The 20,791-nt window shown below is 36.2% G+C and overlaps 1 protein-coding gene across 2 annotated transcripts in view; it reads left to right on the top strand.

The window, feature by feature from the left end:
- LOC125662453 (uncharacterized) overlaps positions 1-13,166 on the top strand; it is a 92,601-nt gene extending 79,435 nt beyond the window's left edge. For both annotated transcript variants that reach the window (XM_048894679.2, XM_048894681.2), the window contains 7 exons: positions 1,547-1,628; positions 2,174-2,207; positions 5,297-5,362; positions 7,436-7,490; positions 7,567-7,629; positions 8,516-8,602; positions 12,390-13,166. In XM_048894679.2, coding sequence (XP_048750636.2) covers positions 1,547-1,628; positions 2,174-2,207; positions 5,297-5,362; positions 7,436-7,490; positions 7,567-7,629; positions 8,516-8,602; positions 12,390-12,400 — 398 coding nt within the window. In that variant the 3' untranslated portion in view covers positions 12,401-13,166. The remainder of the gene's footprint in view (positions 1-1,546; positions 1,629-2,173; positions 2,208-5,296; positions 5,363-7,435; positions 7,491-7,566; positions 7,630-8,515; positions 8,603-12,389) is intronic.
- Positions 13,167-20,791: the final 7,625 nt, after the last annotated feature.

Here is a 20,791-nt window from a genome sequence, read left to right as displayed (position 1 = left end):
AATACAAAATTTGAATTCACCTGCAGATATTCACCTGAGGATGGATGTTAAAATCCAGAGAGCGCTAGTGATTTAAATATATTTTGGAACTGCATATTTTCCTGCTTTTTTATTGAATTTATTTCACTGTGTGATATCAACTCTTTCTATTTGGATTTTTGCATGGATGGCATACAACTGTATGATATTTTAATAGTATTTCTGTTGATAATCGGGCGCAGAACATGGCTTATAGGGAAACACAAAATGTAATTGACTCGCATAAAGCTTCAAAATAAACAAGTGATACATGTAACAGGTGTAATTGCCGAAACAAAGATCAATGCCCGCTCAACGGTGAATGTCGCGCCCACGGAATTGTGTATTTAGCTAGAGTGAGAGCCGATAATGGACAAGAAGAGAGCTACGTGGGACTAGCAGACACCGAGTTCAAATTAAGATATGCCAATGGGACTAACAGACACTGAGTTCAAATTAAGATATGCCAACCACACTCATTCATTCCGTAATCCCACGAAAAAGAATACCATCGAGCTCAGAAAATTCATATGGACATTGAAAGACAAAAATATTAACTACAAATCAAGTGGGAAATTTTAGGAAAAACATCATCATACTCAAATATTTCAAAATATTGTAACCTTTGTATTCTAGAGAAATTCTTTATAATATGTCATTCCGAAAAATCCTCATTGAATAAGCGTTCAAAACTTTTCAGCACTTGCCGTCATTCCCATAAATTTCTATTTACTGAATCCTGTGTGTAATCATGCTTAGCAACTATCCAGTATGTTTCTGTGTAACATATACTCAGCCAAGCGGATGTTTTTCGTTAGATGTCATTTTTCTACCGACGAGTGAGGGAAAACCATCCCCTTACGAAACAGTCTGTAGAGAAATAAATGTTATGTGATTGAACTCCATCTGATCATCAATTTATGTAGCTCCGTGAGGCACGTCGAGCACTCTAGAAGATTATATCGGAGATTTATCCCATATATATATATATATATATATATATATATACATATATATATATAAAGCACTAAATAATCACAACTAGGTACTGAAAATTTTCACCCCAGCCCCGGGTCGAACCAGCGACTTACGGCACCCACCGCCTAGCAAGACTGTCAAACCAGTGCGTAAGTCCACTCGGCCACAACGACTTCCCTAAAAAGGAAGTTTTGTTATGCTCCTATATATATATATATATATATATATATATATATATTAAAAGAAATAGAATAAACAGTACACAAAGTAAAAATTTAACGCAACGTACTGTTTATTCTATTTCTTTTAATATTTTATGCCGGACACTGTGATTTTTTTAAAAACACAATTTGGATATATATATATATATATATATATATATATATATATATATATATATATATATATATATATATCCAAATTATATATATATATAACAATTATAATATATATATATATAGTCACTTCGAAACTTCCGTGGTAATCGACATATCGGTGTTCGAGATACCGAAGTTAACCTGTATATAATTTTATCCTTTTTTTTTCTCAGTCTTTCTGTATGACGCAAACTTTGACTTGAAATTGGATGCAACGCGAGAAGCAGAAGGAAAGGCTGCATTGAAAGCATCGGGGTAATTGCCAGTAATTCATATCAAGGCATCAAATGTTGTTTTAAAATAGTACGTTTACGTATTAATGAATACAGAATATCGTCATCGGTATTGAAATTTTCTGGTATATGCTGTCATACTAATGTACTATTAATCATCAAAAAATATGTTCCTGAATTTACATTTCTGATATACATGTATATTATTATAGTGTATGTGCTCTAAAAATGACATTGTTGTATTACGATTTCAAACAAGCAAACAATAACTTACATGCATATCATCACGTCTTGGCTGTTACTGTGTACATAGCAACATTTGCATATATGGTTATTAGATATTGAGAACGTGTTCAACTATATTCATCTGTATACATCAGTTTCATTATTTCCTTTGTGAAAATCTTCCAATTTGCACTAAATATTCGACGTAACTACATTCTAGAATAGCAAGTTTAAATTTAGGGATTTGGAAAGACGTACTTTTTAACAAGCAATTCCTGATCCTGTCCTGTCTTATAGATAATGTGTTACTGAAGTTACAAAAGTTGTAGTATTATATTTTAGTGATCTTGGAGGAACAGATAAAGACAAACTAACAGTAAGTACTTACGTATAAATCTACCTGATACAATCGCCTGTTAGTGGGAGTTTTAGACTTGCTTTTCTTTAAAAAACAAGAGATGTTTCTAAAACACATATGCCCCCATGGTGCAAAATTGAAAAGGGTTATACACACACACATCATTTAATTGATAGTAGTATCATCAATTCAAAATATTGAGCAGACAATATCTTTCTATGTCAAGAGTGAATTGACCATGTGACCTAAATAACAATATGGGTCATCTACTCCTTATGCTGTACCAGTGTACCAAGTTTGGTGTTAATCAAGCAAACAATTCTTAAAATATAGGAAACAAGATATTACTATGTCCAGTTCAACAATTGACTTTTGACCTCAAAATCAATATGGGTCGTCTTCTCCTGAAAATGTACCAGTGTACTAAGTTTGATGTCCGCCAAGCAAAAAGGTTATCAAGATATTGAGTGGACAGTATATTACTATATTCAGTTTGACCTTTGACCATGTGACCTCAAAATCAACAGGAGTCATCTCCTCCTGAATATACACCACTGTACTTAGTTTGATGTCTGTCAAGCAAAGGGTTCTCAAGATATTGAGCGGACAGTATATTCCAATGTCCAGGTTGACCCTTGACCTTTAAACATGTGAAATCAAAATCAATAGGGATCATCTTCTCCTGAAGATGTACCAGTGTACCAAGTTTGATGTCTGTCAAGCAAAGGGCTCTCAAGATATTGAGCGGACAGTATATTCTTATGTCCAGTTTGACCCTTGACCTTGACCATGTGACCTCAAAATCAATAGGGGTCATCTCCTGAAGACGTACCAGTGTACCAAGTTTGATGTCTGTCAAGCAAAGGGTTCTCAAGATATTGAGCGGACAGTATATTCCTATGTCTAGTTTGACCCTTGACCTTTGACCATGTGACCTCAAAATCAATGGGGGTTATCTTCTCCTAGAGACGTACCAGTGTACCAAGTTTGATGTCTGTCAAGCAAAGGGTTCTCTAGACATTGAATGGTCAGTATATTCCTATGCCCAGTTTGACCTTTGACCATGTGACCTCAAAATCAATAGGGGTCATCTCCTGAAGACGTACCAGTGTACCAAGTTTGATGTCTGTCAAGCAAAGGGTTCTCAAGATATTGAGTGGACAGTATATTTCCATGTCTAGTTTGACCCTTGACCTTTGACCATGTGACCTCAAAATCAGTAGGAGTCATCTTCCCCTGAAGATATACCAGTGTACTAAGTTTGATGTCTGTCAACCAAAGGGTTCTCAAGATATTGAGCAGACATTATATTCTTAAGTCCAGTTTGAACCCTTGACCTTTGACCATGTGACCTCAAAATCAATAGGGGTCATCTTCTCTTGAAGACGTACCAGTGTACCAAGTTTGATGTCTGTCAAGCAAAGGGTTCTCAAGATATTGAGCAGACAGTATATTCCTATGTCTAGTTTGACCCTTGACCTTTGACCATGTGACCTCAAAATCAATGGGGGTTATCTTCTCCTAGAGACGTACCAGTGTACCAAGTTTGATGTCTGTCAAGCAAAGGGTTCTCTAGACATTGAATGGTCAGTATATTCCTATGCCCAGTTTGACCTTTGACCATGTGACCTCAAAACCAATAGGGGTCATCTACTCCTTAGGATGTACCAGTGTGCCAAGTTTGATGTCTTTCAAGCAAAGGGTTCTCAAGATATTGAGCGGACATTATATTCCTATGTCCAGAGCAGATTGACCCTTGACCTTTGGACCTGAAAAACAATAGGGATCCTCTTCTACTCATAACTAACCCACATATGAAATATCATTATCATCAAGTGAATGGTTCTCAAGATATTGAGCGGACAACACGTGGTCTACAGACCGACCGACCGACCGACCGACCGACCTACCGACCGACCGACAGGTGCAAAACAATATGCCCCCTCTTTTTCAAAGGGGGGCATAAAAATCATCTTTGTTCGACTACCGAGAAAGATTTACGCCAATGAAATGGTACCACTCTCTCAATATACATTCGATGAAAGTATATCCTCACAGAAGTTATTGCTGTGTCCCGGAAGGTGGATTTCCGGAGAATTTATTAGCATTAGATATATTGTTTGCAGATAGGACGATATGTTGTATCACACTATTCCCCATCTTTTAAAACGGTTGTACCCAGCGGTTATGATACTGGCAATGCAGGAAGAAGTTTTTGTAAAGTTGCACTCCCTCTCAGAAAGAAATACTGCACATACAATGTTTATGTTTATGAACAAATCCGATATGCTTTATCTAAGATTTGCAGATAAGCGTGATAGTAAGTGGGAGACGCTTCTACGATGCTGAGATACAACTCACACAGTTATGTTTGCCTATAACAGTGTCCTGTACGAAGTGTACATGTTTTCTACCAGACATGATAGTGTTATTCTAGTCCAATCAAGTCTGAGTCATTCTCTTCTTAGCTTCTTTTTTGTAATTCTTCTTCGATTTATTGATGGAGCAAATCAGCAAAACGTTGAATGGTCACGATGTAATACATACTTTTTCTTCGTTCCTAAACACACCAGTCAATTCGTTTCTGGGGGAAATTAGGGAATCTTGTACGTAGCCTGTTCTGAAATATAATGACTGGGCTACTCCACAATCAAATATATGTCCAGTCAGATGGTCATCGATTATTGAAACGTCATCGCTAAAAGAGGAAGTATTTGTCGCAGATCTTATTGTTCTTCTCAATGTAACACCTTCTAATCTGAAGGAGATTCCTGTAATCACCATCTAATTGACTATTTCTGTGGTTAGAGTTTTGATTGCCTGAAGCATGTTCAATAATCATTATCACTTTATTTATTGTTGATCAACACATTGGAATAATACGACAAGTCTTATTTCCCTCTCTAGAAAGCATATTGTTTAGCAAGTCTAAAATTATGGACATGTAATTTGCAGTGTAAATATCTACCACTTCCGCGAAGTATTCCTTTATAGTGAATATTCATGAACTTCAAGTAATGAACTCTGATGAAAGATATGACAGATTCAGGATAAATTTTAAAGTTCTACAATTGTTTGGTATTGTAATTGGGTTTTTTTATGAACAGGTTCTCCAGAAGAAGATAAAAAACCACAAAAGAGTTACGAACAACATCGATGAAAGAACTTCGAAGGTCATATCCTAAATTTGCAGTACTTAATTTTGAATGATGATGAATTACGTCAAAGTTTAAGGCCAATGTCATAGGTCAAACATCTTTGTAAAAAAAGAAATAAAGGTCTCTTCATGGCATCCATATGTAAAATATCAAAGTCTTATCCTCTTGGTTCAAAGATATAGCCCACATTTAATTTTAAAAGGTCAAAGTCCAAGGTGAAGGTTACTATGTCAAAGTTTTGGTACCAAAAGAAATGTCACTGCTTGAGGCTTCAATTGGTGAAATATCAAACCCGTATCCCCTTTGATTCAAAAGACATAGCCAATGTTGAAGTTTGTAAATAGTAAAATAACGTCCATGTTAAAGGTCACTGGGTCACCAAGTCGTTGAACTATAAGTGAACAAGAGTACTATGAGCAATGCTCACTAAGAATACCCCCCGCTTACCCCAATCTCCCAAAGGGTGTTGGTAATAGGTATAAACTACCTCTTTTCTGAGTGTAAAAAACAAATGGCATGACAAACCGATGCATATTGCTACTTCGATGTCCAGTGCGCATGACCTTTGACCTTTTGACCCCAAAATCGATAGGGAACATCTTCATCCCATGGGTACTCCATACATATGATATGGTGACTGTAGGTGGAAAGGATAACGCTCTAGTGCCCGGAAACCATATTGCTACTTCAATGATCAGTGTGCTTGACCTTTGACCTTTTGACCCCAAAATCGATAGGGAACATCTTCATCCCATGGGTAGTCCATATGTTTGATATGGTGACTGTAGGTGGAAAGGATAACGCTTTAGAGCCCGGAAACCATATTGCTACTTCAATGTCCAGTGCGCTTGACCTTTGAGCTTTTGACTCCAAAATCAATAGGGAACATCTACATCCCATGGGTAGTCCATATATATGATATGGTGACGGTAGGTGGAAAGGATAATGCTTTAGAGCCCGGAAACCTTTGCGTCTACAGACCGACGGACGGACAGAGAGACGGACAACCCGATTCCAGTATATCCCCCCACACCTTGTTGCGGGGGGTATAAAAAGAAAACCCTATTCCATTGGTTCAAAGGATATAGCCAAGGTAAATACTTTTATTAAATGTATGAAATCCATAGTAGAGGTCACTAGGTCATAAAATTGTGGTATCAGTATAAGCGGGTATTTATGACACATATATGCAAAATATGAAAACCACATTCCCTGTGGTTGAAAGACATGATTCATGTTAAAGTTTTTTTTAAAGAAAAATAGGCAATGGAAGAAAGTCGCGTTTACTGAGTCAACAGTCTTTGTACGAAAAATAAAAGAACTTTTCATGACCCATATATATGTAAAATATCAAAGCCCTATCCCCAAAAGATATAAAGTTTTTGAAAAGTAGGTCAAAGTCCAAGACTAAGGACACTTGGTACCAAAGGAAAAGAATCTTCATGACCCAGCTATGGGTGAAATGGCAGAAGCATACATATATCTCTTTGTTCAAAATACATTACCCAGGTTAGAGTATATTTCCTTAAAGTGTGACGCCCACAATGGGGTCATGGCAATAGCTCTCTGGACTGTCGTCCTGGCGAGCTAAGAACGGAGATAGTAATATATCGTGCTCAGTCATAAAAATAATTTGCTAATCACCACTCTGATTCTACTCACAAGTATTCTGGCGTTCATATTAAAAATATGCTACAGTTGCTCATTGAGAATATTTACGCAGTCTTTGGTTATCAGGTCTCCAATATTCGGTTAAAATTTCCATAAACTCCATTGTTAGCTGAACTGTTGGGCTAAAATAATAATATATGTATATTCCCAAGTCGTGTATTTCGTATGTATATTTCATTAATCTAGCTACAGTAAAGAAATAAACATGTTCTTAAACGTTAATCTAATTGTAAGAGTTTGCAATTGGTCACATTACAGATTATACCTAATTTAGTGTTTTGAGGTAGCATGATAGGGGGATTAAAGAAGGGATATCTAAATACATCTTATTGTCATGTTAACAATGGATACGCGTTCCAATTTTGTACGCATAAGTTATTTTTAAGAAGAATTACGTTCAACACATACTTTTTTCAGATGCAGAAGGATATAGTACAGATAAAAAAAGACATAAGACTCTTATGTAAAGCTGGTGAGTTTAAAAGATGGAAAATCGTTTATTAATAAGATCCAGAGCTCAATTAAATCTTATTTTACTCATCATTTAGTATCACCTGACACAATGATGGAAGAAGAGGATGACAATCTATCAACAGACATACTGGATATAGGTATGACTTATAACTTATAGTCTAGCGTCAACTGGTGAATATGTGTTTCTGTAAATCAAATGACTAGCAATCAACAATGATCCACAATGATATACAGGCGTTATACGCAAGAGGGGGGGGGGGTGGCTAACAATAAAATAAGCTCCCTTTCTTTATTTCTCTATACAAATAGAATCACTGTTTTGTCGTTTTTCGATGTTTTGAGATTATCTCCCATATAATGGTCAGATACATTCTCATTATATTTTTATACGTTATCTAGTTTTCAATTTTGTATCAATCGTTCGGGAACTCATTTTACAATATTTACATGATATTTAAGACACCGTGGTTTAGGCCTGCTTTTTGTGAATTTGAAATCAGGGGTAACAGTTTCCCATTTATGCGTTATCGGAGTGTTGTTTTATGTCCCTATTCGATTTGATTTGTATAATATCTCATAATTTAGTCATCAAATGAAGTCTACACGTATAAATTCATACATTCATTTATGATATTTATCACTGTTCTCTATCTTCACCTTTCTCTCAAGAAACGATAAGTGATATTAGTTTTCACGAATACATGTATGTTTTGAGGATGAATATTAGGATTGCCTGTCTTTTTCACGATAATTCCTTTAAGAACAATACATTGATTTAAACTCTATAGTTTTATTCAAGAGCAATATTAAAGGGGGGGACTGCAAAACTTCATTGCCTCATCAAATTAGATAATAATTTGTCACTGCTTTCTACAGGGGGTCCACTGCATTTTCTCTAATGTAACTTACGTGGTTACCAATTTTGATTTATATACTTAAAACTACAGATTGCGAGGTTGTATATCTATTGTACTGTAACGTAGAATGTATATCTGAGGACATCAATTCGCTTGTTAACTACAGATCACATAAGACTACCCTCCATGAGAATGAGCAGATTGATGTGGGATGATATAGAGGAGACTTCATCAGAAGATTCTGATGACAACGGTACGTATCTTTTAATTTCAAATTTCATATCCATACATCAGCGGCATAATGATACTATATATATAATACTAAATATTCACGGAATGCTATGCTTTACATTCATATGCCATAAGCATTATAGCACATTATATTCAAATACCTTCATAACTTAACTGTCTTACACCATCAACATTATACTACCTTATTATCAGATAATTCCATATGCTTCATATGCTGCATCCACCTATCATTAACATTCAAACACGTTACATTCAGATCATCTCTACATCTACATACAAGAAAGTTAGAGCATCGCGCTCAAAATCACACGGCATCTCACCTCTGTCGGCGCGGGTTCGAATCCCACCCGCGCCGGTGAGAAAGTTTTCCAGTTTACTTTCGGACGGTCGGTGGTCTCTTCCCAGGTACATTGTATCTGGGTTCTCTCTTCCATCAATAAAAAATGGGCGCCACTAGATAACTGAAAAATTGTTGAGTGTGGCGGAAAACACCAATCAATTAATCCACCAACAAAAACTGGGCGCCACCAGATAACTGGAAAATTGAGTGTGGCGGAAAACATTAATAAGTCAATTCACGAAAAAGAAAACCTGGGCGCCACCAGATAACTGAAAAATTGTTGAGTGTGGCGGAAAACATTAAAGCAATCAATCAATCAATCCACCAACAAAAACTGGGCGCCACCAGATAACTGAAAAATTGTTGAGTGTGGCGGAAAACATTAAAACAATCAATCAATCCACCAACAAAAACTGAGACAGAATTTATTCAAATGCTTTTACATGGGAAGAATAAAGTACCTTCTTGCAGCCTTTAACTCGATATTCATATAGATCTATGATGTTTTATCTATTAGCAATATTTTCACTCATATGTTGATTAGATATATCCTAGTGAACTCTAAACAAGAGGCCCAAGGGCCTAGAATCGCTCTTCTGATAAATTGTACAACCCCACCATTTCTATTCTTAGCCTCTTAGTATTCTAAATCTTTAGTTAAATCCCAAGAATTCAAAAAAAGTAGGTCAATGTGACCTACTTTTTGGTTTACACATTTTGAGAACCCAAGAAATATCAACTGACAAAGTTTTATGATTTTAAGCCAATTAGTATCTGAATATTGAAATATAGCTGTCAAATTCCAATCGTAGGTCATGGTGACCTACTTTTTGGTCATCGAACTCCGAACATGCAAGACCCATCAACTGACAAAGTTTGATTACTGTAGGTCAAATAGTCTCTGAAATATATAAATATAGCCGTCAAATTCCAAAAGTAGGTCAAGGTGACCTACTTTTTCGTCAACACCCTTCAAACATGCAAGACCCAACAACTGACAACGTTTGATGACTGTAGGTCAAATAGTATCTGAATTATATAAATATAGCCGTCCAATTCCAAAAGTAGGTCAAGGTGACCTACTTTTTGGTCAACACCCTTTGAACATGCAAGACGCATCAACTGACAAAGTTTGATGACTGTAGGTCAAATAGTATCTGAAATATATAAATATAGGTGTCCAATTCCAAAAGTAGGTCAAGTTGACCTACTTTTTGGTTGAAACCCTTCGAACATGCAAGACCCATCAACAGCCAAAGTTTGATGACTGTAGGTCAAATAGTATCTGAATATATAAATATAGCCGTCAAATTCCAAAAGTAGGTCAAGGTGACCTACTTTTTGGTCGACACACTCCGTTGATTCAAGATGCATCAACTGTCAAAGTTTGATGATTGTAGGTCAAATAGTGTCTGAAATATAGTAATTTAGCTGTCAAATACCAAAAGTAGGTCACGGTGACCTACTTTTGGTTGACACAAACCGAAGACGAAAACGCATCAACTGACAAAGTTTGATGATCCTAGGTTTTACAGTGCCCAAAATATGCATCTAAAATTGAAAATGTGAAATTTGAATATCTGCAAAATTCAAAAAGTAGGTCACTGTGACCTACTTTTTTTATAAATATGTTTCAAGGCCTCAAGATGCATCAACTTACAAGATTTGATGATTCTAAACCTCTCGGTATTTGAAATAACAACTTAAAATATATCTATAAATGATAAGCCATAAAATTCAGAAAGTAGGTCACGGTGACCTATTTTTCAGTTGACGCATTTCAAGGTCCCATGATCCACCAACTGACAAGTTTTGATGATCATAGGCTTCAAAGTGTCCAAGATATGCATCAAAATTAATTTTAAAATAAATACCTGCAAAATTCAAAAAGTAGGTCACCGTGACCTACTTTTGAGACAACTTGACACAAGGTCCTAAGATGCATCAACTGTCAAAATTTGATGATCCTAGTCCTTATAATGGCTAAAATATCTAAGATTTAAGGAATTTAAAAAAAATTTTAATTTAGGTCAACTTTGAAGTGACCTTGAGACCACGCCCTTTGCCCTAGGGTAATGCCTTGAACAATTTTTTATCTACAACATATCCTCATCCTTATGTGTAAGTTTGGTGATAATCTGCCCTGTGGTTCTTGAGAAGAAGATTTTTTAGCAACCACTACTTTTGTTTGTATTTTCCTGATTATCTCCCCTTGTTAAAGGGTCACATCCCTTTATTTAGTATGTATGAAAGCCCTTGGGCCAATGATACCCTGTACCAAATTTGAAAGAAATTGGCCAAGGGGTTGTTGAGTTATAGCCCTTTTTCTAAAAAGTTTATGCACACCGCACACCGCACAAATGGCCATAGCATTAGCTCTTTGAGCCTTTGGCTCAGAAGAGCTAATAAAAGACACCGGTCTTCATATTTTGGATATTTTAGTTAACATATATGTAAATGTCAAAAGCAAAGTAAAACATAACTTTATGACAAACGAGACTACTTTAATTTTTTCAACCTAAACATATAGTGTTTATGTTTCAACTCTCAACTGATTCGATATGCGAACACATGTTCGGGGTATAATCAATATTTAAACCGAGGCATGAAAATAACAAATGACTTGATGACAGATTTTTAACAGTATTGGTCAACGTCAACATTCCTCAAGTTTTATGGTAGTTGCAATGATCTATTTAACAAATGCAACATATATAGTTTCTGACGTGTTTCATACCAAATCCTAGAAAAGTTCTTGACATACTGGTTTTGACGACAGATTCCTTCGCTTATCTGTTTTAGGTATAAGGTTCACGGCGGGTGAAATCGGTCACTATCGGATGCTTACTCCTACTAGGCACACGAGCTCATTTCTGCCGTGTCCATGGTACCCTGTTCGCCTCATTTTTAATTTTGTATTTCAATTGGGTATTATGAGATTGATCACTGTTCATTACCTTCACCTTCATTGGACACCGTACTTTATGGTAACTTGTTCATTAATCATTGTTCTGACATATTCTCAAAATTTTATAATTTACATCCATATACCGTCAACATTAGAGTATTTCTTATTCACGGCAACCTACCAACTCAATTTTATAGTGAAAAGGATGGTTTCAGCTTCTCAATCACCAACGTCTCGTATTTATGTAGCAATGTTCTTTATTCATCTACACACGGTCTGTGTGTCTCTCAACTAATTTTATATGCGAGGGCATGTTCTGCATATGATGATTTTTATACCAATGCTGTTATTTTCAGTTTATATATAAAAGCGACAGGGCGATTATTTGAAATATGTATAACTGACGTCTAATGACTGAATAACTGAATACCTGAAATCACGAAATCAAGTCCCGATTAACATACTATTTTTTGGGAATTTAAATTTAAATCCCAATAAAATACTGTTACAGTTATCTAAGTACATGGTATTTCGTTTCAGATTCGGATTAAATCGTCGTTGGATTCATCTACTTTTTTCATAACCTGCTTCGGATAAATGATTGGTTTAGAAAACTGAAATCGGAATGAATGGATCAGCTAACAAGTGACTAAAATAGATATAGAAGCAGAGGTGTATATTTTGATTGGTAAATTTTAATGTATCTTTTTTACTTTAACTTCATCAGTGTCTTTTATTAAATTCATCCTCGACGGAAGTAGAAAATTCTGCAAAGAAAAAATACCCAGGTCGAACAGAGTGTAAATAGTAGAATGATGTTCATTTATATTTTATGTTTCAAAATACACTTAATGGATGACTGTGTGCAATGTTCTATAAATGCTCATATATGTTTCCGCAATATGCAGGTAATTCACATGTTCTTTGATTTTAATTAGGAGACTAAATCTAATGAGAAATGTTATTAATGAAATATTATGTAATTCATTTTTTTCCCCTTCAAATTTTCAATTTCCATTTCTTTTGTTGGAACAACAAGTTTTAAATGTAACTTGACTTATTGTGTGTCTCACATTGAACAGTAACTAAGCTATGAACTGATAAAAACTGGACTGTTTTTGTACTGTTATAATCAATGTTGTATTATAAATTTTTATATCATTATCATCATTTTTCCATTATCATGGATGTGTTAAACATGATAAATAAGAGCTACCAAGACTATAAAAGGTTATCTAAGACATTACCGCAATTGGAATGGTTTTGTTACAATTGATTTTTTTTTTTAGTTATTATCAATAAAAAAATTTATGATGACTGTTGTTATGATTATCATTATAGAAGGAAACGATACTGATTCGCCTTGTTAACATTTGTTCATGACTTGTCATATGAAAGGTGAAGATAACGAACAGTGATCAATCTCATAACTCCTATAAGCAATACAAAATAGATAGTCGGGTAAACACGGACCCCTGGACACACCAGAGGTGGGATCGGGTGCCTAGGAGGACTAAGCATCCCCTGTTGACCGGTCACACCCGCCCCCGAGCCCTATATCCTGATCAGGTAAACGGAGTTATCCGTAGTCAAAATCAGTGTGCCAAGAACGGCCTAACACGTCAGACAGCATTTGATCCAATGATAGGTATTGACGAACTAGGTCGTTATAACGACGATATAATTTGGGAAATTATATGTACGGTACGAATTTTGATGCACCAGATGCCCATTTCGACAAATAATGTCTCTTCAGTGATGGTCGAGCTGAAATATTGGAAATCCGAAATGGAAGAACTGGATTGAAAATTTGGTAGGTATTTCAATCTACACGAGGTTTTCATATGTATATAAAGACTACCTAACGAGGGAGGGTCTTATTGCTACTGAAGAATGTTATGATTTTTTAAATTTTGTTAATACTATGAAAAGGCGAAGAGAACGAACAGTGGTCAATCATTATCTCACAACTTCTTTTATGAATACAGAATAGAGATATGACCAAACACAGACCCCTGGGTATACCAGAACTGAGATCAGGTGCCTAGGAAAAGCATCTCCTGTCGACCGGTCATACGTGTCCCGAGTAGTCCGTAGTTAGAATCAGTGTGCCAAGAACGACGCATATGACATTGGGGATTCTTTAGCATGCCACACCCATTGTGACACGGGATCCTCGTTTTTAAGGTCATCTCCAAGGACCCGTGACATTCACATCTGATGGGAGACGGTGTGGACTGTCACTACCTATGTTAATGACTTAAGTCTGTCGCGACCGGGATTCGAACTGCAGCCTTCCGCATGCGGGAGAACTCTCTACCTCTAGATCACCGCAACGATTGGTATGAAACAGGTCAGACACATTTGACCTAATGACAGGTTGTATTGACAAAAGAGATCGTTATCACGACCATAGAGTTTACGAAATGCTTACCTTACATGGGACTGTTGAAACCGCTAAGTAGCCTACCTCGATTTAAAAACCGATCATACACAAAAGAAGCTCTCGTGTATCGAATCAGTTGAGATATATAAACACCATATGCAGTTGATAATGAAATACTGTTACATAACAAGAAATATTTGTAAAACACACATGCCCCCCCCCCCAATGGTGCAAAATTGAAAAGGGTTATACACACATCATTTAATTCATAGTATCAATTCAAAATATTGAGCAGACAGTATCTTCCTATGTCAAGAGTGAATTGACCATGTGACCTAATAATCAATAGGGGTCATCTACTCCTTATACTGTAGCAGTGTACCAAGTTTGATGTCAATCAAGCAAATAATTCTTAAATTGTAGGAGACAATATATTACTATGTATAGTTCAACAATTGACTTTTGACCTCAAAATCAATATGAGTCATCTTCTCCTGAAGATGCACCAGTGTACTAAGTTTGATGTCTGTCCAGCAAAAGGTTTATCAAGATATTGAGTGGACAGTATATTACTATGTCAAGTTTGACCTTTGACCATGTGACCTCAAAATCAATAGGAGTAATCTCCTCCTGAATATATACCACTGTACTAAGTTTGATGTCGATCAAGCAAAGGGTTCTCAAGATATTGAGCGGACAGTATATTCCAATGTTCAGGTTGGTCCTTGACCTTTAAACATGTGACCTCAAAATTAATAAGGATCATCTTCTCCTGAAGATGTATCAGTGTACCAAGTTTGATGTCTGTCAAGCAAAGGCTTCTCAAAATATTGAACGGACAGTATGTTCCTATGTCTAGTTTGACCCTTGACCTTCGACCATGTGACCTCGAAAACAATTGGGGTCATCTTCTCCCGAAGACGTACCAGTCTACCCAGTTTGATGTCTGTCAAGCAAAGGGTTCTTAAGATATTGAGCGGACAGTATATTTTAATGCCCTGTTTGACCCTTGTCCATGTGACCTTAAAATCAATAGGGTTCATCTTCTCCTGAAGTTGCACCAGTGTACCAAGCAAAGGGTTCTCAAGCTATTGAACGGACAGTATATTCCTATGTCCAGTTTGACCCTTGACCTTTGACCATGTGATCTCAAAATCAATAGTGGTCATCTCCTGAAGACGTATCAGTGTACCAAGACCGATGTCTGTCAACAAAAGAGTTCTCAAGATACCGAGCAGACAGTATATGTCCATGTCTAGTTTGACCCTTGACCATGTGACCTCAAAATCAATATGGGTCATATTCTCCTTAGGATGTACCAGTGTGCTAAGTTTGATGTTTTTCAAGCAAAGGGTTCTCAAGATATTGAGCAGACATTGTATTCCTATTTCCAGAGTAGATTGACCCTTGACCTTTTGACCTGAAAAACAATAGGGGTCCTCTTCTACTCATAACCAACCCACATATGAAATATCATTATCATCAAGTGAATGATTCTCAAGATATTGAGTGGACAACATGTGGTCTACCGACCGACCGACCAATCGTCCAACTGACCGACAGGTGCAAACCAATATGCCCCTCTTCCCTTGAAGGGGGCATAAATATGGGAAGTTGACGATGGAGAAACTGAAATCATTCTGTTTTTCATAAAGTTGAGTTGTTGGTTTGCCATCAATATATATGCTCAATAAATATTGAAGTACGAAGCAGGTCTGGAAGACTCTGGTGTTAGTTAGATCGAGTCCACGGGGATATATCAAATCGACATATGAAAGGAAATGATTATTGTTAATAGACAAAACGTCCACGATATATCTAAACCCAAGAGATATTCATGTTTGAGCGAAAATAGATAAAATTCTAGATAAAATATACATCACAGACACAAAGACGTAAATATAAACACCTAACGTCGTGTCTTGTTATGCAAGACGAAAGATCTAATTTTCGCAAGCTGTGAAAATCCAGGGTTTGGGTCCAGTAAATTCATTATCACTTTTATGGAAAATATATACTTATAGCAGGAACACGCTAGGTTTTGGTAGGGAGTGTATTAGCTTGGCTCTTCAGTTGGCGTAGTATAATTAATTATCAATAATCTGCTTCTGTTGCTTTTAAAAATCTAATTCTTTGATTTCCCCCAAGCTGTTATGTTTACAAATGTTAAGGTAATTCTTAACATTTGAGTATTTTTCACTTTGAAACCGTACCCTAAAAATAATGTAAAAAAGCAAAGCTGTTAATTCGTCCAATACATGCTTGGCTGATTTAATTCGTCCTAGTCTTGAAGTCCATAGAAAGTCTATTAAAGGGGGGCAGCGCCCTGATAGAGTACATGATAAACCCTGGTTTAGCGGATAACTTAAGGGAATATAACTCATATCGTGCAGCCTTAAACCAGTTCAACCATGACAAAAACAAAGAAAATCACCTGAATTTAAGTGAAGGAAAAAAGCATTATTAACATTTAGAAGCTAAACTCAGGGGTCGGTATTTACGGAAGGAGGGTGATTTACTCGAACATCTCAGTTAACAAAACCCAAAAGCATTCTACAAACATTTTCGAAAATGAAAGTCAAAAATTACTCCGATAGACTTAGAATCGTTCCTCACTCATTTTAATGATTTAGCTACATTTGCTCCCACTAAATATTATTCTAATGTGGAAGACACAGGATCCCCAGTTTTTAATGAACTAGATATGGAAATTACCAAGAAAGAAATATCCGAAGCTATTGGTCATTTAAACCGAGGGAAATCTCATGGTTTGGACTATATTTTGAATGAGTATTTCATAGAATTTAGAGAATATTTGGTTCCATATTTGGATATTATTTTTAATCGAATCTTATCATCAGGATTTTTTTCAACACAATAGTCTGACGCGGTTATTGTGCTTGTTTTCAAAAAGGTGACCCTTCTGATCCAAATATCTACAGAAGAATAAGTTTTGTTATTTGTTTCTGCAAATTGTTTCCTTCCATACTAAACAGAAGACTTATCTCATGGGCTGCCTCGTATGATATTATTTCAGAGGCACAATTTGGTTTTCAACCAAAGCTAGGTACTACGGAGGCAATGTTTGTGCTTCATTATCTTATAACACAATCATTCCTATCCAAACAAAAAACAAAACAAAAAAAACCCACCCCGATTATAATGATTATAGTGTTGTTTTGTGGATTATAAGAAGGCATTCGATTCCGTTAATGGGGAGATTGTATAGAAAATTAAAACAATACGGTATGCAAGGGAAGCTGCTTACCATTGTTCGCTCTATGTATGGTAGGATTAGAGCTTGTGTAAAATCCTCTGGTCACATTTCTTGAAAATCACATTGGTCTATTACAAGGAAAAGTGTTGTCTCCCCTGTTTTTGTATTGCATGTGAATGATCTTGAAACTGAAAAGGTAATAATCCGACTGATTTACAGTTATCAAGTCTTTATAATTTGATGCATGCTGATGACATGGTGTTGCTTCCAGACTCAGTTATTGAATTAAAATATATGTTAAATACGCTGCAAAGTTATACAGATGAATGGGGTTTATTTGTTCATGTAACTAAAACTAAAATTGTTGTACTTAGAAATGGTGGGAAGATTCGTGCAGATGAGAAGTGGGTGTTTAAAGGTGAAAGTAAAGACATATTAGATCATTTTTTTTTATGTTGGCGTTTTATTTAATTTTAATGGTAAATATTTGGTAACGCTGAAACAGTTACCATCACAACGTTGCAAAGGATTATTAGCCCTTAAATGAACTATAAAACAATAATGTATTTAAATCAATTACCTTATTCTCCCTTTTCGATACTTATGTCTGTAGTATGTTGGTGTGACCAGTCGCCAGGGGATGCTTACTCTTCCTAGGTACCTGGTCCCACCTCTGGTGTATCCAGGGGTCCGTGTTTCCCCTACTATCTATTTTGTATTGCTTGTAGGAGTTATGAGCTTGATCACTGTTCGTTATCTTAGCCTTTCGTGTATAAGGATTTCCATGATTCGCTTCACACTTGCACTTATGTAGTATACATACCGTATTGATACCCCACTCACACGAAAAAAACTTTTCTTAATATTGGAGGCATCTATTTCTTTTAATAAATTACGTGAAGATCAGTAAATATATTTCCTAGTCAATTGAATTTTGAAAATTATACCGTTTTTCTGAAATGCACTAATTTGCGTATAATTCAATTTGAATTTCACCATTCGTGTTAAAGTATGAAATGAAGAGGCGTATCTGTATAGATTTTAAGGTGTAAAAAATGACAATTACACACACACAATAGGATTAAAGTGTGATAATATATAGAGGGGGCGAGTTGTTTCAAGAGAGGGGGCGAGTTATCCTTAGAGGGGGGGGGGGGGGGGGAGTTGTCTTGGGGCGAGTTTCCCAGCATTCTACTGAGGAAGGGTTGTACTCCTTTGGTGGTACCGAGGACTTGAATGGAATTCTGAAATGGTCATTTCCCATCTCTCAAGCCTGTCATTCCTACTCTTCCTGACTTTAAACCCAACAGCACTGGTGATCCACCGGGTTCATTATAGGATCAGGGAACGTAGGCAAGAAGTACCTCTTGTGCTCCCATTGGACGGTTCCACTACGAAGCTATAATGCGCTAAATGATAGACCAGTCAAAAGCAGTGGTTTTCAGATAAAGAGTTCAAGAGAATCATATGCATCTGTGGGATCACTGGTGCCTTATCATGGGAGAATGGACAAATCACCATGGGAGAATGGACAAATCACTCTTGAGGTCAAGAAGGGGTGCTGATGGCAGGTGTTCATTCAGATTCCCTCTGCTCTCGTTATTCAACACATGGTTTGCTGTTCACTAGGAGATTGCAGATAAAGAACATCTCTGTAAGGTCAAAAAGAAAACATTTAGCATAGGACTCACAAGTCATAGGACTCACAAGGTATGAGTAAAATTTACATCATACTCCAATTTCTGAATATACTTAACCCCTTCTCTACCGTACCGGTCAATTTGACCGGTGGCGCGTAAAAACAGGGCAACGCAAAAGGAGTGCCTCTAAATCTTTGAAACTACGGTCATAGATATATGATCTATATATCATATTTTTGGAAATTTCCTTTAGTTTTTGACTATGTAAAAATCAATAAAGTAAGTAAAGCCATTAAATTAAAAAAAGCATTTAAAGTGAAGGATGGCGTCGTCTAAATATGACGAAACGCTTTTTCGCAAGGTCATTTCCCCCCTCGATATGATTTTTTAAAATTTTCCTTATGGATTCAATATTTTTTATATTTTTGAAAAGCATGCACATGTACATTTTCTTACTATTTTATTTCTGAATGTTTAAACATATCGGCGTTTTACCTATATTTATATATGGAAATAGGGAAAAGTAATTACAGCCTGTAAAAGTAGCGGACATTTCCTTTTTGATCGGCCCTTATTCGTGTTATAATTCTCGGTAGTTTTTATATTACGATAAAATGAAATTGGGACATGCTGCACAGTTTTCTTTAAAATTAGCGACAAAACGTCGTCGCTAAAAGCGATCGACGCGCGTCGCACAATAAAGTGGTGAAAACTATAAAATTTGTATTGTCCTCTTTTAGTAAATTCAGTACTTTTTGATACACTAAAACAATATACACATATATATGAAATAATCAGCCAGGTATTTTCTGCTTTTTAAAAAAAAGAGAGCATAAAACGAATATTGGTATATAACAGTTACACAACCTACATGTAACTTCATAAAACACCAATTGGGAATGTTACATCGGCAGAGTAAATCTTATTAAAAAAAAGATAAATAAAATACTTCAATTTCAGATATAAACGTTATATTTGTTCGGAATAATAATAATTTTCCCCCTGCCAAACAAATAAAACTAAAAAGAAGTTCGCATATAGCCTATAGGCCTATAGTTTTATTTTTCCGTGATCGGGATCGCGGGCCCCGCAGGGTTTTCTGAAAGTGTGCACGCAAACTTCCACCAGAGTTCGTTTGCTCACAAACCAAACTCTTCCACTTAGGCATTATGGGATAGCGATTTCGTAGGCCGCGTATACTGTGACGTCACTGTAGAATGACGAAAAAACATAACGTCAAACGTAAACAACTTTCCAAACAAGAACGTAAACATCAAATTCATTACTTTACACAATAATTTGAACAGAGTATCCCTACTTTTTAATGATCTTTTGATCATTTTATGTTTAAAATAAAATCCATACCTTTATATTAATGCTTTTAATATTAATATCTTCAGACTTTTAACTGCGAACTACTTCTTTAGTGTAATTTGTCTGCGTGATAATCGCGGACTCACAATATACAAATCTGTATATTGTGGTGCGTCACATAGGAGAGGTCTATTCGTAGGCACTGTGACGTAATGAGGCCTCGACGGGGAGTTTGAGTGTGCACGGGGAACACACGTGTTTCCGTTTCAACGAAAACAACACAGCTTCACTGTCACAGCGAAGGCTTGTATTTTATATCTTTAAAGCGACCTGATGTCAGAAGAAGATGTCCTGGAATTCCTGTTCCAGGATGACCCAAACGATC

This window comes from Ostrea edulis, chromosome 8 (genome assembly GCF_947568905.1).
Source record: "Ostrea edulis chromosome 8, xbOstEdul1.1, whole genome shotgun sequence".
NCBI lineage: Eukaryota > Metazoa > Mollusca > Bivalvia > Ostreida > Ostreidae > Ostrea > Ostrea edulis.
The sequence above is the reverse complement of the archived record's forward strand: the minus strand, read 5'-3'. Positions and strand labels throughout refer to the sequence as shown.